Source organism: Dipteris shenzhenensis, chromosome 28 (genome assembly GCF_047967505.1).
Source record: "Dipteris shenzhenensis isolate YYH24624 ecotype China chromosome 28, Dip_SZ_1.0, whole genome shotgun sequence".
NCBI lineage: Eukaryota > Viridiplantae > Streptophyta > Polypodiopsida > Gleicheniales > Dipteridaceae > Dipteris > Dipteris shenzhenensis.
The window spans coordinates 18,321,350-18,345,852 of record NC_141623.1 but is presented as its reverse complement, the minus strand read 5'-3'; the positions used below and the strand labels follow the sequence as shown (position 1 = coordinate 18,345,852).

The 24,503-nt window shown below is 43.3% G+C and overlaps 1 protein-coding gene across 2 annotated transcripts; it reads left to right on the top strand.

The window, feature by feature from the left end:
• The first annotated feature begins 434 nt into the window (after nucleotides 1–434).
• Nucleotides 435–3,764, top strand: LOC147883274 (uncharacterized). Of its 2 annotated transcripts, none has more exons than XM_087399956.1 (8): nucleotides 435–737; nucleotides 863–988; nucleotides 1,090–1,229; nucleotides 1,365–1,455; nucleotides 1,563–1,728; nucleotides 1,825–1,859; nucleotides 1,970–2,005; nucleotides 3,016–3,764. In XM_087399956.1, the coding sequence occupies exons 1-8, from the start codon at nucleotides 668–670 to the stop codon at nucleotides 3,429–3,431; spliced, it is 1,080 nt and encodes a 359-aa protein (XP_087256082.1). In that variant the 5' UTR covers nucleotides 435–667; the 3' UTR covers nucleotides 3,432–3,764. The 2 variants fall into 2 exon arrangements, with proteins under 2 accessions (XP_087256082.1, XP_087256081.1); XM_087399955.1 differs by having other exon boundaries at nucleotides 1,970–2,053.
• Nucleotides 3,765–24,503: the final 20,739 nt, after the last annotated feature.

The following is a 24,503-nucleotide window of genomic DNA, read 5'->3' as shown; positions in this document are numbered from 1 at the left end:
TTACGGCTTGTTTCATGTACTATCCACTTAGTGTGTGTAACCACACAATGTCTGGGTGGGCATCGGGTGGTGGTGGGTATCCACCTTCAACGAAGCGAAAGCTCCTTCCAAGGAGAAGCCGACACCCCCCCCTCATTCTGTGTGTGAATATGATGTGTGTGTGAGTGTGGCGTGTGTAACCACAAAGCGCTAGCCACTTCTCTGGCATGGGCAAGCACTGGGGTGGATGGAGCCCCCTTGTGTGTGTGTGAGAGAGAGAGAGAGTGTGAGCGATTATTATGAAATTTAATTTGTGTTTTCAAAATAAAGTGGAGTTAAAAAATGGGGGAGGCGACTTGATAGCTTGATGTGGAAGCAAGAGCCTCCACTAGGTGAGGGTATGTGTTTCTCTCCATCCCTTGAGCTATCTAATCTGACACAACACCACCCTCAAACTTTGCACTCTGCTCTAAAAGTATTGCCCATCTATTCTCAACAGAGACTTCTGCTTGGCTCCCTCTCCCAAAGAATTCCTATCATCACCCCCATCCTCCTTCATCCCTTGCCTTTGCCTTATTTCTTACCAATCCATCCATCATCTCCCTCCACCACCTCCCCTCATTCTCTTCCGCACTTCCACCACCTGCTTCCTTCCTCCATAGTCCATCCCTCCTTCAGCTCCCCCTCCATGGCCCGTCACGACTCGCATTGGGAGTGGCACGACCATGTTTTTGACCTCGATGCTGAATCTCCTCTTGGTTGCTCCCTCCTTCCCATCCCTCCCGTCGTGTCACATAATTCCCTATCCGTCCTTTTTTGGATCGTGCAGCTCTCCTTTCTTCTTTTGAATAGTCTCGAGCTCAGACATTGTTGGCTTTTGCAGCCATCTCGCATAGCTTGTGGGAAGATCTCACTCAGAGTGAAGCTGATGTGAAGGACTTGTTCGCCTCTACTCCGGCATCGCAGACTAAAGCGATTCTGCCCGGCCTGGAGCTTGTGTGCGAGAAAGGTGTGAAGTGATAACTGTCAATGTGCGTGCTGGATTGATCTGTACACTCCATCGCTTCCTAGATATCTGAAATTGCATGATACGCTGTGAATTCTGTTCAGCCGAACCCTGCTCTTCTGGAGAGCATATGCGAGAAGATAGCCCGCACCTCAAAAGGCGCCGTATGCTGCAGTTTCCCGGGGACTTGGGAGATTTGGATTCCAGCAATCCTGTCATGGAGCTTACTGCCGAGCCCTTGGAGGTATCTCATTTTTGTCCTGCGTTCTATCGCATCGGAATCGTTGATGCACTCCGGTATCTTGGCAGTTGTGCAGGTTGTAGCTTTGATGATTTGCGGTGTGTTACTCAACAATGTCCTTTGATTAACTTGAGACAGAGTTATAGCGATCCCTACATTGGAGCTGGCTGCGGGGACCTTGAAATGCAGGAAACAGCAGCAACCAGTTCCATGTGGTATGTGGCCAACGGTATGTGCGCCGCATCCTGTGTTGATGCTGCGAAGACCAAACGAGTTGTACTGCATGTGGTTATTAATCAAGTTGATAACGATGTTCGTCCAATCTTGTGCTCGCAGACGAATCGCTGAGTTCGGTGGACGATGCAGTCGAGCAATCTGCCGAAAGCTGGATGGCAGGGTGTTTTGGCGATAGGGAAGCCGAGGCATCAACCCAGAACGCGACGGAGGGCTGGATGGGTAGAAACTTTGATGAGCGGGATGTCCAGGCGTTCCACAATCAGATGTAAGTAACGGCGTAGCCTGGACACTTCTTTCTTGTTTACGAGATGGGTTCCGAAAGGTGCTATGAGCTGATAACGTGGGACGTGGTGGACGACAGGAACATGGAGACAACGAACATGATCGGGATAACAGGTTTGTGAAGACCCTGGCGTCGAAGCAACGGATCTGATTTCTGATTTAAGGCAGCACACCGTGTTGCAGCAAGGTTTTCGTTGAAGTTGACGAAGTCTTCCATTTTGCAGATTTTCAAACAGGGGCGCGCAAGGGATATGGAGGAGGTGAGGGTCCGTTGATGCCATTCTTTGCTCCAAATCCGGCAATATCTGGTGAGGATGGCGAAGCTCGCATGATTCTTAACGATATGCTACGTGGGTGTTAGCGCCAATTGGTGTAGTTTGCAGCCTTCTCCCGCCGAAAAATGTTGACGAAACAGGCAATGTGTGGTAGGGATGTAAATGTCCGACGAATGTCTGTCAAAATCGTTGAAGAATTTCCGTCGACATCCCACCAAAAGCTGCGGGCTGGGGGGAGTTTTGAATGCGTAGTAGCGCTTTGCATTTGTCGCTGAGTGCAGCTTTGTGGATCGCCGGTTTGACTTTCGTCGGCTAGTGTGGTATTTTATAGTAAAGTTTGTGTGTTCTCTGGTGTGTTGCAACGGCTAATGCGGGGGAAGGACACGAAGTCTGGGACCTGGGGTTGCGATGAGCTCCAGCCTCCGGTGCAGTGTGCGCATTTCTCTCGATTGTGCACCATTTGCTTCGACAATTGTGCTTTGGCAGTTAGTTTAGCAAGTGAATTTGCCTTTGTTACTCTCAGAGATTGGCATGAATCCTCGTACTTGTCGCGAGATTGCATGGATGATGGATCTTCCTTCACTGCTTTAGCTTAGCAAGAAGCAAAATTGTGTGCAAAAATTGACATTCTTTGGTTTAACTTGGCGCTAGCATCTAGTAAATCTGTGAAAGCTTATTACCACGCCGAGAAAAGCAGCCGTTCGCTCCACAAACGGCACGAACAATGCACAGTGCCGTATTTTAATTGCGGGATGGGAGTAGGGAAGGGAGCTGGCGGGGTGGTCGTTCTCGACCGGATCTGCAGGAGTCGCTATGGATTGTGGGCAGTTGGCCTGCAGCACGGAAATCGAGAGGGGGGGGGGGTAGTGGAGGGCAACAGGCAGGCAAAGGCGATGAGCAGCGATCGCATCAAACGATGGATCGATGGAAGCAGGGCGAGTGCGCTCTGTCAAGAGGGACGGAGCAACTGACATTGTGCGATCAAATGTGTGCAGGAGGAGGAGGGAGGAGGCCGGCGAGATTATCGTCGTCGTCGAAGAAGCTGGCGACGCCGGTGGCTTATCCTTTCGCGGTCGTGAAGCCCAGTGGAATGCAGGGCGACGTAACTCTCAACGACATCAACAGAAGAATCAGCAACAGCTGCCATCGCCTTCCTCTTCCTCATCTAATCAGCTCCCACACTCAAAACGCTCGAATTTCTGCTGCTGCTTCTTCTTCTTCGCCTTCGTCGTCGCCGTCTTCTTCTTCTTCTTCTTCTTCTTCTTACTCTTCTTGCTCGTCATCTTCAACAACAACAACAACATCAACAACTATTACTGCTAAGAATCTCTCCGGCAAATCCGTCTTCGCCCTCACCAAGATCCACACCGAGGGCAACGGCACCATTACCATCATGCGAACCAAGAACTGAAGCCGCACAAACAACGACGACGGACTGCGCCGGCCGCAGCTGCAACAAACAGCTTGAGAATTCTGTTGTTACGAGATGGCAAAATCTTGTCGATGGACCGGAAATCACGTCTTCGTTTTGATCAATCGATCGATTAACGGTCGGAACAGTCGGAACAATCGGAACGATCGATCCGATAATCTTTAAAAATTCCATTCTGGTAACTTAGAGCTTTTGGCTTGTGGCCTTTCCTTTAACCATAGTCCTTTAACCCCCATCTGACCTTTGTTTTGCTTGCCCTTTTGGAATTCTTTCACCCCACCTATGGTTACCTCCACCATGCCTTTAACTTTTCTACACCTCCTTATACTTGTTCCCCCCCTCTCCTTGCACACATTAGTAGTCTTTCCTTCTCTTCTACCTAACTTTGCCTATGTGCTCTTTCAATACAAAAAAAAAGGGTGTTATTCTTTAAGAAATCCTCGAGCATGGATTAGCACTCTTACAACAAAATACTTGTCATGTGGAGACAATTCTCTTTAAAAAAGTCTTATAAAATGCCTAAATAGTGTTTTTTTAATGGAGCATATTAGTTTATTGATAACCCTATCAATTACTAAATTTGGCAAAGATGGCACTTTCATGACTAGTCAATTAGAGCAGTCATTTGTAGCCCCATATTACACCAACATATGAGAAGGTACTGGGCTTGGCACCTTTCCCTCTAATAGGCTTTTGGCTTTCAGCACTTGCTTGTTCCTCCAACCATTATCTTAGGTATCAACCTTGTTATGTAGGCAACCTATTCATGAGATTCATGAGATTTAAAATATTAAGCTTTCATGTAGCCACATGGTAAGCTAAAAACCATAAATTAAGACTTACATTCATTGATCAGAGTGCTCCTCTCTTAATCCTTTTTTAAACTTGTAAATGGGGCTCTTAGGTTGCCAAAAATGTCTTTTTCATTTTGTGTATTTCTTGTGGCTAATATCATGTCTTTTTTGTCATTGTTTATGGAAGGTTTTCTATGCCATGAAACTCATCACATTGGATAGCACTACATTAGTCCACAACTAACTAGGGGAGATTTGGACTCAAAAAGCGCCTCATAAGGAATGGATTACAAAAAATGGGTGAAGAACTTTTTTTTTTTAAAAAACGTGTTGGCTTATATTAACAATAAGAGGGGGGGTTAGACCCTCATACAAAAATTGGCCTATAGGGGGAACTTCCCTGGGCCTACGCTGTTTGAGCACAAGTACTTTTAGCCTAATGCGACCCGTGCCTCGACTTCGTTGATTGCTTGGCTTACCACTGGATCCAGTGTATTTACTACGCTACTAAAGTCCCTAAGAAACATCTTAACTATCATCGTCATCGTCAACACTCTGAACCCTTGTTGGATTTTTTGTGTTGGAAGGTGTTCTTGTTTCGCAATTTCCACACTCCCAAAATCACCGTTGCGTGGAGGTACGACCAACTGGCCGCCAATGAGGAAGGGAGTCCCTTCATGTCGCCTAGCAGGGGGAGGCACCACCGATTGCATATTTCGAACTTCAACATCAATCTCGCGCTTCGGATTGCCGCTTCGAGCTTACTCCAGCAGACTTCTCTCACTATAGGACATCTCCACAAGAGGTGGCGGGTGTCCTCTAAGCCGCAATCGCAGAGCACGCAGGTGGGGTTGATCACCACTCTTTTTGCTAATTTGCTCTTAACAGGGAGCCATGCTCTTGACAAGGAGCCATTCGTTAATAATCTTCCAAAGGATGTACCTAGCCTTCCCCATGACACATCCCTTCCAAATCTCCTTAAGGCAGGCTTTCCACCACTTCATGCTTGGCCACAGTTTCCACTTGCCATTAAGGTTGGCAACTGTCGATTGTCCCCAGATGAGTTTCTTCTAGATGATTTTTGCCGACAGCTTCCACATGGGGGTCTTCCCCAAGATCCACTGATTCTCCTTACCTTCCCGTGCATGCACGCTATTGGAGGGCCAATGTTTCGAAATTCATCGAGAGTGGCTTGGATCAAGTCCACTTCTCCTTGCGACAGCGTAGCTTTCGACGGATCTGCTCCATAGCCTTCCAGTTGGCCTTGCCGATGTCCCAAAGGTCCAGCCAGATCCTAATCCCTTTCTTATAGAAATTTCTAGCTCTAGTTAGGTCATGCCATGCGAAGGCTTCGCTATCCCTGTTGACAGCCCTGCTCCACCAAATACTTTTGAGGAGACTTCCATCACCTCAAAATGGATGAAGAACTTGCAAGGCCCAGAGAAGGAGATTGCACCACCCCCTAAGAAGAACTCCTTAGGCTATGGAGGTTCCCACTATCCCTTAAAAGGTGCACCTTCCCCTCCCTCTTCGAGAGGGGCGTTCTTTGAAGATTGCCCCTCTTTTCTCAATAAGAGTGCCCTACTTTCCCCAAAACTATCTTGTAGATAGCACTCCCTCCAAAAATTTGAAGCTTTTCAAAAGTGCTAAAATGGGCTTGAAACCCTTCCAAAGCTTACCTAAATCCTTCTTCTCACCCTATTGCCATGTTCTAATCTCAAATATTTATTGCTTAAGCTCCCTTCTTCTTATTCTCACCCTATTATCATTCTCTAATCTCAAATCTTTGTTGCTTGCCTTTGCCTCCCCAACTTTATTTCCATTTTCCATAGCCTCTCATGTCTCCATCTGAGATGTTAGCAATAAGAAGCCTTAATGCTTGAAGTTACATTTGATATGCTATAACTCCCTAATGCAATGGGAATAAGACCATGACAACAACAAACTAATTCTAAGACAAAGGAGTATGGCATGCTGACCTATGGACTACTTGCAAACGCTATCTTATGCATTGTAAGAAGGGGTAGAGGATGAGAAAATTTACAAATAGAGTGTAAAACTAATATGTCCCATTAGAACCTATGAGTATTGTTGCATGATGGTGGATTTTGTTGAGTAAAAAAAGTAAATGAAAGATCTCAAATTCAAGAGTTATAGATGCTTGGACCAAAGGAGAGTTGCTTCATGTGGAAGGCTTTGGGTCCTCCGAGTTTGAGTCGCATATGTCAAGAAACTAAAAAACATTGACTTGCATGCTTAGAGTGGTGATAAATGTAAAATAAATACATGGATAAAATAGACTTGAGAAAAACAAAATCAAAATGATAGAAGGACTCCGATACAAAAAAAGAAGAAGCTTGAAGACTAGATTCAAAAAGGCAGACTATACCAATGCATTGTGATTAAGAAGTTAGCATGGTGATCATCACTTTATTTGTTTAATTTAAATGCTTTGTAGGAAACAACGTGAAGAAAGAAAAAATTTTGACACTGCCCAATTTGACAAGTTTGGAGTAAGCTAAAGCCATAGCATACTAGTCTTGGACAATTGAGCGCTCTTAAAGATACGTGTGACAACGCCAACTACATTTAGTTACACTTGACTTCAATTGTTTCCATTTAGTATATTTTTAAAGGAAGGGGGGAGAGAGAGAGAGAGAGAGAGAGAGAGGGAGGTCATTTAGCATTTATAAAAGACCAAAAAAAAGATCTTTAGGACAAAAAATGTACCCATTTCATAAGAGCTCCAAGTGATAGTGCATATAGCATCTCTATAGGAGTGCATGAATCCCCTCTAAGCTTCTAACATGGCATTCCCAACTTTTAGTACTTGCTAAAGACAAAGAAAGAAAGAATTCTATTACAACTATAGTAGGTAGCCTCCAACTGATGTAGGTCTACAAAACCTCCTGTAATTACAAGCTAACTCCAAAAAGGGGGAGTGCCTACACTATCAATTATGTGAGTTCAATTGAGTGAGACCTTCTACATGCCATCTCATCATGTCGTTCTATTTCATCATAATGGACACATGGCAAGTCCTCCATTACAAGGTGGGTTTTTGTGGATCCTCCAACTAGGAAACGAATTCTTTCAACTTGGGTTGGTACATTCTGATTGATCTATTGACCCAATCATGACCCAACCATATAGAATCCTAGATAATGATATAATCTAAGGCACTATGACATTGGACCTTACTAATCATCCACCTTGGCACACAATTTAGGCTCCCAATCACAACCTAGTTTAGGCTCCAATCATAGTAACCTAAGAGGTAAAAGTTAATAAGAAGGTATGGCAATGTTGCCTTATTACAATGATTAATGGCATTGAATCATGATAGATCCACATCATCTTACATTTTGAAGTTTGAGGCTTTTCAAAGCCTCAACCATGTTTGAAAATTTTACAGTAAAAGTGGAAAGATCCATCCTCCATCCAAGTATCTTTGAAAGGAATATGGCCCTTTCTACCAACAAAGTATGAGTCTTGTGTTCCACTCTTGATGGCTCTACTTTTCATGTTTATTAAAGCATTTTCCATAAGGAGCTCCTAATAATCAAGAATCAGATTTGAGGGAAGATAAGGCTAGATAGAGCCAAATCACTAGAGAGGATTGGGAAATAATAGGGCTTCAAAGACTTGAGATTAAAGATAGGGTGGAAAAAGAGGACAAGGGGGCAGACCAAGGAGATAGGCCTTTGTATGAAGAAGTTTGAGGATTTTGAAAGGCCCATTTTTAAATGGTTGGGTTGCAACATAAGGATTATTCTTTAATCTTTCTTAGGGTAGATAGAAATAGATCACATCTCCCCCTTGAAATGTGATAGGCTTTGCTTATCAACTTGTCATTTGTACTTTTTTAAGTTTGTTCCAAATTGTGATCTAGCATAAGTTGATACAAAACTTAGAGATGGTTGGAACAAGCTTCTCCTTTTGCAATGTCTTTTGCTATCTTGGAAGAAGTTGCTTTGATTTGAGGGGTTGCAAAGACAAATTCATAGGTGAAGCTAGCAGATTTCAAGGGACTTTTACCATTCGAAGAATGAGGGACTTTGTTGTAGACACGGTGCTTGAGGGGGGGTCATGGCTACCCACCAGCTTGGGTGCCCTATGATTTCTACAGCTAATACCGTTTTGCTAACTACCCATCCCAGTTGCAAGTCCTCAATTTGAAAAGTCCTAAGCTTAGAGATCCTCTTCATTTCACCCCTTCTTACTATCCAAAGAAAATACTACCTGTATGGAAGATATGTATCTTACCATTATGGGTGGGTAGAAGACAAGTTATTGAATACTTGAGATAACTATGGATAGATTTGCATAAGTGTGTAGTCTAACAGATGCTCAAGTGTCGTGGGGATCTTGGAGGAATGCCGATGGAGCCTCCTACTCCAAGCTACTCCTTGTGGGAGCAATGCAAGCATGAACGGTCCATGTGTGTTATGCAAATGGCTCCCATAGTTGTTGCAATAAAACCAGCTCTTGTTCATTCGAATTGGTCATTCGACTAGTTGTCGGTAGGTTGGAACATTGTGAAGCAAAATGATGAGCAACTGAAAAAAGTGATGGAGGTACCACTATAGGGTCTGGAAAAGCTTCATATTGCTCGATGAACTACCACATATGATACACGGGGGATAGGGCTGAGGCTACTGGTTAGAAGTTGAAGCGCGGAAAGTTTTAGACAACATTAGAATCATTTTCATGTAGCTCTTTAAAAAAACTCCAGCTCCATCGGTGACGTAAGGGAATATACGTGAGTATGTCGAGCAGCTAGTGGAACAATAAATTTTCCAATATTTAGCTTGCTTCAAAAATCGGATCCTCCATTTAGGTTGTAGGTCAGCATCTGTATCCACCAAAACGACAAGTTGGAAAACCCAAGGATCTTCATAGCCACCTTGATTTTGTCGTGGATGGGAGTGGTGCCACTAGCGGAATGTTATTTCAATGAACTTGATGAGGGCCCCAACTTCTATAAGGTCAATGGCCTTTAAATCAAAACTCTTAATTTTCCCTTCCAAAGACTTAAGTTGGCTATATCTTTAACGGGAGGCACAGGACTTGAGACTTGATACCATTGGGGGTCGAAGAGAAGAACTTTAGTGGAACGGTTGTCCAAGGCAGTTGGAAAATCATCCTGGTTATTCGTGGGCTAGTTTGAAGGGAGTGGAAGGTATGCAAAATATGCCAATCAAAAATTCTTTGGACTTGATCGGGAGCGCACTCAGCCAACCCATAGTCTGAAGCTTCTTCTGGGGAAACATCAGATGACCCTACTTGTGTGTGTGTGTGTGGAGGTGGTGGGTTGTGATGTGGTTGGACATGGAGTAGGTGATTCACTAGGGGTGGGAGTGACTGATGGAGTGGTGTGTGAGGTGGAGGGCAATGCGAACATGGAGGGGTGGGGTTGTTCTATGGATTGAAAAATTGTGAGTGTTGTATCTGCATCCTCTTTGAAGAGATGTGTGGGGTAGGCAACATTCTCGGTTTCAAAGGTGTTGAAACCGTTATGATGCATTGTCTCCATGGGCACCAACACTTTATTATAGAGTTCTATTATTCCGATGAGGGGATATTGAGTCTCTCGATAGCTTATGAGGTACTCTCAAGTTCTCACAGCCTCATCCCTACCTTGTGTGTGTAGCCATTGTAGACCTTCGACCATGGCAGAGGAGTGCATGGCCATGCAGGCAGATCAACTAGTTTATGTAACTCGAGTACATCATAAGCGGTCAAAAAATTAGATGACTCTTGGATGATGCAACACCAGCCTTGAAAATTGTGGATGATGGGGTGGAGGGGTAGGAAATTGATGCCAGAATCTTCTTGAAATTGTAGGTCCTCACTAAAAAAATCCATGGCGAAAATTAGACAGGCTTGGATGGGGTGGTGGCGGAGGACCTCTAAGATTGTACTAAGTGGGAGCAAGCTAGAAAGATCGATGCCATACTATACAGAGGCCATTATGAGGCAGTTTAGGTCAAAGTACAGCATGTCCTCCACTATGTGTGGTTCTAATGAGTGAGTGCCTAGGTCAACTGATGCTCGCAGAAGTTGTTTCAATTGTTCATCTCAATGGCTATCAATGTCAAGCTCCTCAAGAGGCTTGTAGCCTATGGTTTCTAGTTGCTAGCTAAGCTGGAGGGCCCCTTGTAGTTGAGAATGCAAAGCCTCGATTTGTCGGTTTTGCTCGACCTGGACCTGTTTAGCTGTCTTGCAGCATTCTTGGAATTCTTTGTCCAGGTCGGAATTTTGTCTCTCCAGGCTGTCTGATCTTGCTTGTTTCATTGATATCTCTTCTTCCAAGATTTGAAGCCTTTCCTGGAGTGTGACAATGGAAGCTCGGTCATGTCTAGTGGTTTCCTCAAGTTGCTGGCCCATTACTTAAATTGTTGTGACTCCAACGTGTTTTGATTGGAGGGCTTGCTCCATTTCCATCAGCTGGGTTTTCATCCTATCTACCATCATGGAAAGGGAAAGTTCTAGCTCACGTTTCTCTGATAGATGGTTAAAGCGACTTGAGTGCTATGCACTAGATATTCCATGAAGTGCCAATCCATGTCCATTGTTTTCTTTGGGTCCCGAGTCTTGAGCTGTTAGTATTGATCTGTTGAGGCATAGTTATTGGAGCAATAATGGCCCATTGCTTCTTGGAGGTCGATCCAATCTCAGCCAGTAGGGGCATGTGGTGGTGCCATTGGCTGCTTGCCTTTAATACTATCTAGTAGACTGCCCAACTCATTTAGCTTATGAGATCTTCTTGGCAAGCCTGAGCCATAGGGTGTACCGAAGTCGACAAGCAAATCATTATACAAGTGATTTTCAATGTCTTGTTGCGATTGTTACTATTGTTGGTGTTCCTGCTACTAATCTTGTTGTTGTTCTTGGTATGCCTCTTGTTTGTGACCTTCAATGGTGGTTGGCTTGGCCTTTGCTCTTCTTGATGGGCTGGCATGATTTTGTCCCATATAGCTTTGTCTTTTGCCTCTTATTAGGAGTCATCCTGTTGGTCATCCGCTTGTGCCTGGCCATCGATAGACTAGATCAGAGTAGGGTAGTGAGGTGGTGTATTTCTATCAGCTGCCCCATATTGCCCTCAGGGGTATGCTATTTCAACCATATGCATGATGAATGGCATGAATAAGATTGGTTGCCAATTTGTTTCATGTGATTCGCACACTAATGTCGCAGCTCCTTGTAGTAATGATCGACCCAATTGGCTTTGAATTTGTAAGGCTCCACTAAGTGTAAGAGAAAGTTGGGTAGGATTATGTTGTGATGGTTGCCATCTTGACCCTGGCAAGGAATTGGAGAACACTAGTGGGTTTGACGAGATCGAGCTATGTGATATCCTTGAAGGGGATTACTCCTTTGTGTTTCTTGTTATCTCATCCAACCAGGTGTTTGATGTGGCCTTCCAACCCTCTTTCCTAGACCCAAGGTTCAACCATCATTGGAAGCCAAAAGACTGATCTAGCGATATCTACAATGAAATGTAGGTGAACCTATCATCCCATGTTGTTCGTGAGGTGGGTGACATCGGTGTTGTTATTGTAGTGGTCCACAAATTGGGCCACGAGCTTGAGGTCTAGAGAGCAGGGCAACCCTTTTGCCACCGCAGTGATGCCAACAGCTTCGAGGTGGGGGCCACTTCTGGGTCGCAGATAACAGAGCGTGAAATCTAGGTTATCTTTGAAACAAAACCATGAGTGCACCACTTCGCCTCCCAGTTGTTGCATCCATTGTTGGCCCAATGGCTAGATAGTGGATCTAGTCATGGTGTGCTCAGTGAAGAGGGACACCTAGGTTGCATGCTTTCTTCTTTTAGTTGATCGAGTAACAAACTATTGGCCTCATTCTTGGGGCGATGGTGGCATTTCAGCTTCTGGTTGAAGCTCTTTGATGGTGATATTTCCAAGTAAATTCAAGGAGATGGAGGGGGTGGCAGAGGAATATGGAGCTAGAGATGGGGTAGTGATAGTAGAGGGGGTGGATATAGCTGTGCAAAGCCATTGGTGAATGCTTCTAAATTGTGGACTTCATCTCCCCAAAGGAATAATAATCTTGAAACATACTTTGGAGCCCAATTGACAAGCTATAAGACATGCGGAGATTTGATATTATGGAGTTAAAAGTAGTTTTTGCAAATTGGAAGTAGTTTGGAGTCCTCGAAAAATTTTGGTAGAACCTTACTAAATCAGCTAAAACAACATTTTTTGGCAAGGAAGAGGGTATCTGTAGTTTTTTGGTGCTAAATTAGCTGTAATTTAGTGGCATTGAATTAATCCACCATCGTTGAATTAACCTAATTCAATGCTTGTTGCCGCTCAAATAATTCAATGGCACTGAATTAATGCTAATTCAATGTTTTTTCAGTTTTGGCCAATTTGCACCATTTTGGAGATTTTGGGACTACTCTAGACATTTTTTGACCTAGTGTGGGACTCTGACTTAGCCTGATTTGGAAATTTAGATGTGCAATTATTTGGGTAACCTTGAAGAATAAATCGCAATGCAACGTGACAACATGAACTGGGTGTGGGGGGGCAGAAATTCTAGCTCCTGATATTATGCCTGAAACCTGCGAGTGGGGTGTTGTGCATGGAATGAGGGTGGAGTGTTATGACCCTACTCAGCTAGTGCATGTGAAATTGACAAATGCTTCCTAATCTAGACACTCAAGGACAAGGGAAAAGCACCAATATAGGAGGATCACACACAAATAACATCCTCTACCTCCTATTGAGTACTTACACAAGAGCCTATCTCACATAATACAAGAACCTATTCGACCATCAATCTATCAAAACACCGTTGAATTCACTACATCACCTTCAAGGAAAATGATAGCAGTTACACAAGAACCTATCTCCAAAAAAGAGACAATAATACAAGAAATTGCCATGAAAAGAATGGAATCTACTTTGAAAGCTACACAAGAAGCTTCCTTAGTAAGAAATTTGGCATCAAGCTTCATGGTAGCTACACAAGGACCTATCACACCACACAGAATGGGGAAGTCACACAAGAACCTTCCAATGTGAATGAGGAATTAGCCTCACTAATAGCTTTCTCAGAAGCAACTTGGGCTTACGAAAAATCCAAGCTCTCTGAGACACTGTGGTCCTACTCACATTTGCTATAAAGAACATATATCACTTTATTATGGTCATATAATGAAGTTTGAACATGCGAGAGGCTCTAATCGATGAAGGCACAAGAAGGTTGGGACTCAACAAATCACTGCAATGAGAACACTCACATTTGTTATACCTAAGTTTCATCATACATAGCAACCCACCTCTCTTTCTTGCCTCAAGGACAACTTCACCCTTCTTTAGCTACAACAGCTAGAGTAGAGACCCTAAAAGGTTTGAGTCTACAACACTACGAGTGAAGAATACATCGACAATAGCTACACAAGAACCTACTCCTAAATACGGCGTAGATTGATAATACTTGCTATGAAAAAAGATACTAGAGACCTTAACAACACGTTGCTACCATGGAAAGAAGCTCCTCACCAACAAAGGGTACACAACCCTAATAACTTCATCAAGTTCTAGGGCCAATCAAAGACACATTACCCCCTGATATCCCAAGGCACTCCTCCACATATGAAACAACAAGTGGTCCTACACCAATAACTCCAAATTGTAGGGCAAATTGAATGACATCAAATGGGACTGGATGAGTTTCTGATGCATTGCAATCCTTATTGCATGCGCTGATAGGCCCAGATTGCCTTGTGGGATGCTATTTTTTATGGATGCTATTTTATGCTGAGGGACAGCCATTTGACACATTGTAGGTGATGCACTGATAGTGTTATGCTCTCTTGGATGAGATATTGTTGATGCATATGCCCATGGACGGTGTTTATGCTTGAGCCATTTGGCACTTATTGGCATTTTGGATTACCATTGCAATTGGCATTTTCTTTTGGGCCAGATTTGCTCATATGGATGCATAGTACATGCACATGAGTCAGCTGTATCTTTTGATGCTTTGAGCTTTGAGTTTTGGTGATATTTCACTCTATTGTGACATACACATTTGGGTGCACCTGGTATTTGGTGTGATTCTCTCTTTAGGCACTAGCATTTGGGATTTTTTTTTTCTTCTTCTTTTTTATGCCTAAAAATTTATACTAGTACCCAATAACCATTTGAGCCTTCCAATGTAATATCAGTTTTAATTTAGAGGACTTCCCTAGAACCCAATATGCTCTAAACCTCTTCGGCCACCATAGCCCTCATTTTAGACATTTGTATGGTGTATTATCAAATTCCTCTCGATTTGATGACTCACACAAATAAAGCTCTAGATTGACACAACCTTATTGGGCTCAAAGAAACTACCAAGCAAAGCCCTCAATATAATGTAATCAATCAAATGATCTAGAAGGAATCTCTATGTAGAGAAGGAAGACAAAATGTCATGCAAAATCTCGGACTTACGAACACGGCATGTCAAAGACATAAAATGATGAGAATCCAATAAAAGTCCCACTCAAAGAAATGGGACTTAAGGAGGAGCCAGGGAAGGTCCCACAAGGGCACAAGAAAAGGATCTTCAGCGACAACCCTCCAACAACCATGACCTTTGCACGATCCATGGGGCTGAATCAAGAATAGGAAGGGGCAAATAATGCACCAAATAAGAATCTATAAGATAATTATGTGGATAATTGAGTGGTGTTTGATTACTTGGTAGAGAGTAGATATTTGACTAATAGCTACCCATGCACGCTTATGGATGCCACTAGCAGAGTGGTAGCTTCCTATTTGCATACCCATATTTCTTCAACTTTGTCTACCTTATTTGTTGCTTGAGTGTATCTTTGTCGTTATCTAGTGTGCTACACCAATGATAGGCCATGCTTGCTTGGTACATGTTGTTTTATTTGGTCCTGCTACATTGATATATGCTTGTTCTTCCTCATATAATAGACACCATATTGAGCATAATGACAACTAGAAATGTTCCATTTGTTCATGGTATTATCAAGTTACTATAAATTGTTAGCCCCTATTCAGTTGTGTGCTCAATCAATCCCCCCTCAAAAGTCCTGGCAACCCCATAGGCCCAACCCAATTGGCTAGTAGCCAGGAAGTGTGCCCAATATCTAGCCAATTTGTTGGAGTTGGACCATCCCATATAAATCGCACGGCTTCGATGGTAGGTGGTAGTTGCACTCAACTCTACAGACAATAGTAGGGGAGGTGGTAAAACAGCAGAAGGTAGCTCAACTTTGAAGTTTTCAGTCTCTGCAGTGCGCAGCCAGCCAACCACTCCAAGCTCTAGTCCTGATGCATCAACCCCAAAGCTAGCACAACTCATTCCAAGTGTTATAGGTTTGCCTCATCCAATCTCCAGTATGTCCAACACCAGGTAGAGTGTCATCCAACCTCCTATTGGAGACCACATGTGATGCACTTAAGGCCGCACATCCAACCTCCTACTGGAGACCAAATGTGACATGCATTTAAGACCATACTACTATCACTTTGATAGGTAGTTATGTTTATCATTGTCCTAGGTGATTGCATTGTCAATCTAGTTTGAATAGCTAGACAGGTTGAATGCTCGACAACATCATAAGACATGGATGACCTTTGGTTGGAAGGATTACTTAAAGGGCACCTTGCCCATTGTAAGTGTGAACAGTTATTATCAGGTTATTCTATATTTGAATCTAATTATCTTTGTAGCTCAGTAGTTCTGAGCCAAAAAAAACCCATTTTCTACTAAGCACACTTCCATTGGAATATCACCCTTTGAATCTTTATATGGATGCTAAGTCAAGCTACCTTCTACACTCAAAGATCACAATTTTCTCAATCAAAATGCTTAGAAGGAGTTAGAGAGAATTCATACAATCCTATAGTTGGCCAAGGATAATTAATGTAAGGTACTTCCCCCTTTTCTTAGAGCTTTGACCTTGGAACCTTTGTTTTCCCTTTACCTACTCTGACTTAGCTGCTGCAACTCAACTAAGCTAACATTAGCTCACACACTAGGCAAATTGAGCATTGCCAAATCTATTGAAGGAGTCCTATTAGGACAATTTCTCAATGCACTATCCAGCCAGCCAACCCTCCTATTCTTGAAGCTGTGCACAAATTAATTTGATTTGAAAATTAATTCAAGAGCTTTTCAAAGTCTGTTTGATCCATTGGGTGACGACAGATCAAAAAAATGAGCGACAATCTATTTGTTGGCAGTCAAGCGACAACCTATACCCACATCTCCAATAGCTTATAAATCATACAAAGGCCTCTCACTCCGGTTTTGGGAAAGAAGTGCTTGAAATGTAGGACATGCAACAGACTATACCACAAAATAGTAGAACAACATAGGAAGATTGTACTATGGGTTTGATTGAAGCTGCCCTTAGATCAACTCAAGAGATTTTTAAAGTTTTTTTGAGACATTGGGTGAGAGCAGATCAAACAAATGAGCAACAGTCTATTTGTTGGAATTGAGTGATGACCTATACTTGCATCTCCAATAGCTTGGAAAGCCCACAAAGTCCTCTTACTCTAGCTTTGTGAAAGAAGTGGTTGAAATATTGGACATGTAGCCGACTGTATCACACAAGATTAGGATGGTATAAGAAAATTCTACTAATGTTTTGATTATCTAAAGTAACAACTTGCAAGTACACGATTTGGGCTTGCAATCCATCGATGAAAGGCATAGGAGGATGCTAGGAACTTGTGTGGTGATCTTTCCATTTTTGCTGGCGCTCATGCAATTGGCTGCCCAGTCTCAAGGTTAGTTTTAAGCAAGTTAATTATAACAATTTAGGTTAGGTTAGTTGGATTAAATTTAGTTAGGCTGGGTTCGGTTAGTTAGCTTGGGTTAAATTGACTAGGATTTGGTTAAGTACTAGGTTGAGTTAGGTTAGATTAACTCAAAGCCCTAATTGTCTTATGTTAGTGTACTAACTATCCTAGGTGCAATAGGAAACCCCCTCCCAAAAAAAAAACCAAAAAAAGAGAGAGGGAGGAAAGAGAAGATTTTTACAACCCTTTCTCAAGGCCTTTCACAACTTTGTTTGGGCTCATTTGGGCCCATTTTGAAGCCTCTTCAACTTGAGTCTCTCTATCAACATTTTGTGTGTTTCAGACACAGCATCAAGTGCTGATTATAGTCCTATTATAGTGTTATTCCCCCTATGTATTTCATTAAGCTACTTCCTTTCTTTATACTATGGTCATACTTGTAGCTGTGTCTGCAAGATTGGGACTTTCTTGCAAGAAGCTATGCCACCCAAGCATGTCCCTCATGTTGAGGAGTCATCAAATGACAGTGATTTACCATCTAAGGTTGTTTAGCATGAGCATGTGCCTTCCACAATGTGTACACCCACTGGTGGTACAGATGTTCCTACTACTCATCCCCTCACTCCTACATCTCAGGAGGTGCAAGCACAGTTCCTTCACCTGCATACTCCATGGTACATTTATCCAGTTGGAGCAGAAAATCAATCATCAAATCTCTAAGAAAATTGGCTAGCAGCTCAACCAAGTCACTGCACACCATTACCAGACTACCGGACAAACATAAGTAGCCTATACCCATTCATGGGGATTGGACAGTCAAGATGCATTCTCCTGACCATGTAGGGGCTGTATAGATGCTCCATGCACAATTGGGTTTAGTCCATACTATTTCAATTAGAGTAGCCTAATCCCTATTATGGGGATTATGTATGGCATTGAGGATGCATTCTCTGCACTCCTTAACACTTCATCCCATCCTATAGTTTGTCGCTAAGCCTCTCTAGACCTTTGTAGATGAATCTACCTATCTTGGGTTGACCTAGTAGTGTGCATTTTATGGGTGCTCCTATGAGCACAATTACTCCATTCACACTAGCTAGCATGCCTAGAGTTGTTTTGGGTTCACATGGCAGTCCATAGAAGTGGGAGAGAGGTCAACCCTCCTCTTAACCTTTTTGCAAATAACCCTTGTATCCATATGAATTTGGTGGGCATACAAATTCTAGGGTTCATGCTTGCATTGCGTCACTAATGATTACTTATAGTTATATAGAGTTCATGCATCCGATAGGTGGCTCTACATTTTATGAGAATGTTTGAGGCATTACTCTCCTACTAGCCTTACTAGTGTTTGAGGCATTACACTCTTTCTAGCCTTACTTGTGGCCACCCACGAGGAGATGCCATTCCGTCATTACGTGAAACTTACGTGTTATGATGCCCATACATTTGGGGGTGGCCAAAGCAAGAATTATGGAGCAAAACATATCAAGGATAAGCTCACTGTGCATAAGTTTAAAGATGACACACACACACTCCCAATGAGCTAGAGGAATGGATCATGAAGTAAAAGACTACTTTCTCTTCTATCCCAAACATGAGGAGGAGCACATTATATTTGCTCTGGCCTGGTGGTGGAACATGAGGGATCTCCACAAAGGCTGACCACATGGATAGAGATTAAAAAGTTGGTGGCTACTACCTTTGTATCCTCACGAGTAGTACTTGGGCAAATTTGTATGCACAATCTCAAACGGGCATAATCCATGAGTATTTGCAGCAACTCTAGAGACTTTCCCTTTTAGTGAATGACATTTAGAAGAAGGGAAAGTTGTTGCATTTCATTTAGAGTTTGCATCTATCCCTGGACCAATGTGAGGGCTCGTGAACCTCAAACCATTGAGTGGGCTGCCATTATAGAGGTATTCGAATACAAGAATGCTATGAGTAGCATGCATGGGATCACATTTGAGGGTGAAAGAAACCCTCGATGCTTGAATGGTATTAACCACATTGCCTAACAAAGGTGCCATTTTCATATTGGGACATTCTTGTAGATCTTATAAGGATTGTAGAGTAGCTTGTATAAGAATTGATGCCTTGGAGCCGGTTAGGCCCAAGCAAACTGCAAAGAGAGAGAATAGAGGGAGTGCAAGGATGAAAAGGGTTGGCCCTCCCTACAAAAGGTGAGATGTGTAAAAGACCAAACATTTGACTTTGGTCTTCACTTGTTGTGTGCACTTTTAAATACAAGCTCTCTTTTCTCTCTATGAGTTGTAAAGGATTCTCTTATTTCCTTGTTGTGCAATTGTGATTTCCACTCCCACCTTGTCTTTCCCCCTTCTCTGCCTTTATCCCTATTCCCTCCCCCTCTCTCCCTCCTCTTCCCCACCCCATTCCCTCTTGGGGAATCATGTTGCAATAATTCAAAAGCTATTAGAGTGACATTAACGGTTGACAAGAACTTGCATTGCTCCAACCTAGAGTAGTGGAGTGGAGCTCACCAGTGTATCGACAACAACCCCACAACACATGATTCACAACTAGGACTACACATTTTTAACACCATTGCTGGGGATATCTACCCATTTCCCAATGCTTTTTAGCTTAACTAGGAGTGTCGATTTTTGAGAATAGGAAGTGCTTGAGCAGAAAAAAGAAGAAAAGCCGTCTTTTCCCATTTTTTAAGCATTTGAGGTGAATGTGAGTTGTTTTTTGGTGTTTGTTGTTGTTAATTATTAGTAAATCTAGCTTTGCTAAGGTGTTTAGGCAAGAAAAAGATGTAAAATGATGCTTTTGCGGTGAATTTTGAGGTCTTGGGAAGTCCAAAAGTGTCAAATCATTAAAAAGTCCCCATTTTGCCCCCAAATGTGTTTTTGATGTCATATGACTCCTAGAAGCTTAGAAACCTTGTAGAAAAAGTCAAAATCATCAAACCCATCGACACGCTATGCGCAGAGAAGACATTGAAATAATTCTTAACATGGCATCAAATCAATAAGGCTAACATGGTAAGCCATTGCAATATAACACTTTAGATGCAACAATCCACCTAACCCTGACACTACCAGCTGTCGCATTTAATGCTATCAGCCACCTACCCACCTTGCATTAGAAAGTCAACTCAAACATTGCAATAGGATTAATGTAGCGCCCGTAGCATTACATAACACAATGCACACGGAGATGGCCACATAACACAGTGTGCGGTGGGATGAAATTAATGCAACATAGTGGAGTTAGCCATAAGGTGGTGCAGTGGAGTTAGCCATAATGATACACATCGGCAGATAACCTTAACTTATTACCATTGCAATAGCATCATCACAATGATGCCATCGTATTAGCTGTAACGTAGCACCAAGTCAAATTTACTACACAGAGAGAGAGAGAGAGAGGGGGGGGAGAGAGAGAGAGAGAGAGAGAGAGAGAGAGAGAATAAATGAATGGACAAAATAGCAAAATAAGAGAGAAGAGGGGCAAAGAGAGCTTAGATATAGGTTTTCTTTGAGAGATTTTCACATGTGGAAGAGAGATATGAACCGAAAGGAGGGAATATAGTGAAACAAAAAGTGAAATACAGATAGTTTGAAACAAGCTACAGATGGATGTGGGAATGTGTTTTTGAGTGTGGAAGAGGTGAAATGTTTTGGAAGAGAAAGAAACTAAGAGGTTTGTTTGAAATTCTAGCTTTGGTCAAATGATTGGCAGGACCACTGTGTGAACATCTAGACTGACAATGCACTTGAGGTCTGGTAACACTTCCAATAACATCTTATCCAACCAAGTACCCACCTCAATGTCAACTCCATCTGAGGTCTAATACGGCGCTTCCATTTAGATTGGAATCGGAGGATAGCATTTCCAATAACATCTTATCTAGCCAAGTACCCACCTTAGCGTCAACTGCATCTAGGAATGCAACTATGAGATCGCACTTCGTACATGGGCCTCCTCAAGCTGTATCTCAAGCTCAGAGGAATCCATGAGCCTTGATGGAGAAATGGGTGAAAACCCAAGCCTCGAGGCCTCTATGGCCCCCAATTTTAGTTCAGTCCAAACCCCATTCCTCCACACCTTTTACCATAGTCTCACAGCTCAGAGACTCTATATACAACATAATGGGAAGGTTTGGGTAGTCTAACCATGACATGGTAAATCCAATTGCAAGGATAACTAGAGTGCCAGTGGAGCCATAGTCCCCTCCAACATCACATGTGCTAGAAGTCGTGTGGAGTATCCCAATTCCCATCGTACCAATGAGTATTACAAATTTGCATGTGCATTTCTATGAGGGAGAACCCTCATTCAATGGCACTTTTCAGCCAAGGATTTCGACCAATTATTGAGCACAAAATCATATGGCACTAATGAGTGAAGGGACTGAAACACATTACCACAAACAATGGCTGCCCTACCCCCCTCTATATCCAACCTAGGGTGGAGGCTCAGAAGGCACTCCCTACCCTATAGCTCCACCCTAGGAAGCAATGCCCAATATAAGTGTGTCTATGCCTAGGCCATCGCCTATGCATCCAATAAGGTCTAGTCCACCTTGAATGCTAGGTTAGGAACTTTTGCTATCTGAAGGTCATTCCCTAGCCAATGTGACAACAAAGGCCCCCCCTGACCTTGCTTACACCACCGAATCTGTCCAATCAAGGACAATTGAACATCTAAGGAGCCCCTCTGGCCAATCAAGGGCAATATAAGGCTCAAAACCTTCTATTACCTCCATCAACCCTGGGTCCTCAACCACTACCACCCCAGTGTTAGATAACAATTCTCCACTCTCGTGTGACTACGCGGGAACCAGCTAACTCTACTTGTAAGCCCCCCATACGAGGAGAAGGCATTTGAGTAGCTCGGTTATCCGGTAGGTCCTGGTTTGGACACCAGATGGGGGCCATGTGTGGCCTGATGGCTGGATGGCTTCAGATAGAGTTGGCACACCGCCAACTAGGCTACATGCAAGTGTGGGAAGGCATCCCTTGATTGACTGCACTGAGGGTAGACGGAGCATTTCTCGGGGCAACCCACTCTCGGGTTGCGGGAGCCTCAGATGATCCCGAATGGCTCTGGGCCAAACGGAGAAAAGGCATCCCTTGACTGACCGCACTGAGGGTAGGCGGAGCATTTCCCGGGGTAGCCCACTCTTGGGTTGCGGGGCTCGTTTGGAGCCTCAGATGATCCCGGATGGCTTTGAACCGAACGGTAAGCGTAGGTCAATTGCTCTGTTTTGTGCACCGGTTCTATCGTATGGTCGGTGGCCTATTTCGGGACCGACCCCCAATCGACCGTTTTGGGTGGACTAGGTCGGTCACCCAATTGAGCCTAACCAACTACGACTAGTGGCTATATAAGAGCAAGCCCGTGAAGCCCATTTCATCACTGGCTACAGCAACCCTGACTCCTTAGCATCCAGCCTCCGTCTTCTACTGTTTCCAGCACGCCATCGAAGCTTCTTTCATAGGAGCGCACGGTTGGGAGGCAGCGCCATCTATTGTATCAGTTCTACAATAATCAATTTTTTTATTCTCCATACTATATTGTTTTCTCTCTTACGTATGATCCTGTTATCTGTTGAGCACAGACGTTGTATTATTTTCTTACACCCAGATCACCCCTATGAATCAGGTCATGATTGGGGAGCCACATAGTGAATGGGAAGAGCTAGACCACACTCTCTTAGTGAGTGATTACTTGCAATATAGGAGACCTCCACACTAATCTAGCTACAGAAGCCATTATATTTAGCAGGACAAAAATAGTATATCCAAGTCTACCAAATGGCCCCCATCTCTCAAAAGGCTAGGGATAATATGAATACCTTGACCCGTAGATCACTTATGAGTCCCCACCAAGCTAGTGAGTGTCCATATAAGATACCCGCCAATCAGCTGATAGCATGCTATAAATGCCAAGGACCCCACTATCTAAAGGATTGCCCTAGAAAAATAATCACCCTTACCTGTGGCAACTACCACCAATACGAGTGCACCATTGTGCTTTGGTTGTATCTCTACAAAATTTGTCCAATGCATAGGACCCCTAGAACGGTGACTATAGATCCTAAGACTAGCATTGATTTGTTGAGTATTAAAAAGGTCCAAGTATCTTTGGTGCCCCTAAATGTAATAACTAGGACCCAAGCCAGAGCGTTTAGCAAAGAACTCTGCAAGCAGGCCAAGAGAGAAAAGCTAGTATCCAGCCCAAGGATACGGAGCATATGGGTGCAGTTAAGGTAGAAAGAGGATCTGATAGATTAACCATTAAAATCGAGTTCGATGAGGACATAGCCACCCTATCACCCTCATCCTCTTTTGGTGATACCCCTTTGGTTTAGAATGTAGTCAGCCTGCTACCTAGAGGCCGAGACAATATGGGGGAGTTGTTGAATTATAGGAAACCCCAAACCACTAAGGGTTAGGGAGAGTACCTAGACCCCATTATCAAGAAACGATGCCTCGATGCAGAAGAAAGGCCTGGCAGGATAGACATATTGTGCCTAAGCATTTGAAGAAGGGTATGTTTGTGTTACTCTACACTACTAATCTGGGACCTATCAAAACCAATTTTAAGTTGGGTTGGAATGGACCCTACCAGCTAGTGGAAGTTTTTGACAATGGTACAATTCAACTCAGATTTAGAAGGCAATGTGTTCTCTAAGCTGTACAATGGAAGCAAAGTAAAGTCATATTGAGCAGCGAGTTCTTCAAACAAATAGAACTTGGAAATAGACGACTCAGTTTTGACAATGCCTCGGTGAATTTCTCATAAGACGACATGCCAGTTAGTTGTTTGGTCATGGTGGCGCAAATGCATCATATTTTGCCATGTGGCAGGATTAACATTGAAGTCCTATAAATGCAAAATCATCATGCTAAAGCATCGGAGACTCATGCCACCATTGATTTGATAGGAACCATAGTTACGAATTTGGATCGACTACATTTGGTTAGGAACTCTACTATTCAACCTCACTTGCAGATTCAATATACCTCTTTGTTTGTTGCACCAATCTACTCCTACTACCCAGCCTTTTGACTAGCCACCTTCCTCCTCTTTTTGTATCTATGTTATCTTCATCGTCATGGAGGGAACAGAGCACCCCAATTGGCAGAAGCGCAAAAGAAGCTCTTGCATTTTGCATCCAATTGAGGATTTCACTAGTGATGTCCTCAATAGGCAAGGCCAATCGTCTAGTGAAGTTTTCATAGTTGTGCCATGGAAGGTGGTCTATGATTGAGGAGCTTGCGGAAGAGATCCTTGACTCTGATGATGAGGAATGATAACCTCAACATCAACAAGACCCATGTTCGGATCAGCTCATACCTATGGAAGAGAGATTTCAGGTTGAAGCAGTGCACTAGCTCTGCAAAATTGGCAGACGTCAAGCGGTGTGATGCCTACTTTGAAGACGGGAGTTACTATTTTTTGTAGGATTACCTAATCCA

Excerpts from the sequence above, each read along its gene's own strand:
- LOC147883274 (XM_087399955.1), top strand. The coding sequence starts at position 668 with ATGGCCCGTCACGACTCGCATTGGGAGTGGCACGACCATGTTTTTGAC. Across the intron at positions 1,860-1,969 it reads GAACATGATCGGGATAACAG|ATTTTCAAACAGGGGCGCGC; the intron begins GTTTGTGAAGAC and ends TCCATTTTGCAG. Across the intron at positions 2,054-3,015 it reads TCCAAATCCGGCAATATCTG|GAGGAGGAGGGAGGAGGCCG; the intron begins GTGAGGATGGCG and ends AAATGTGTGCAG.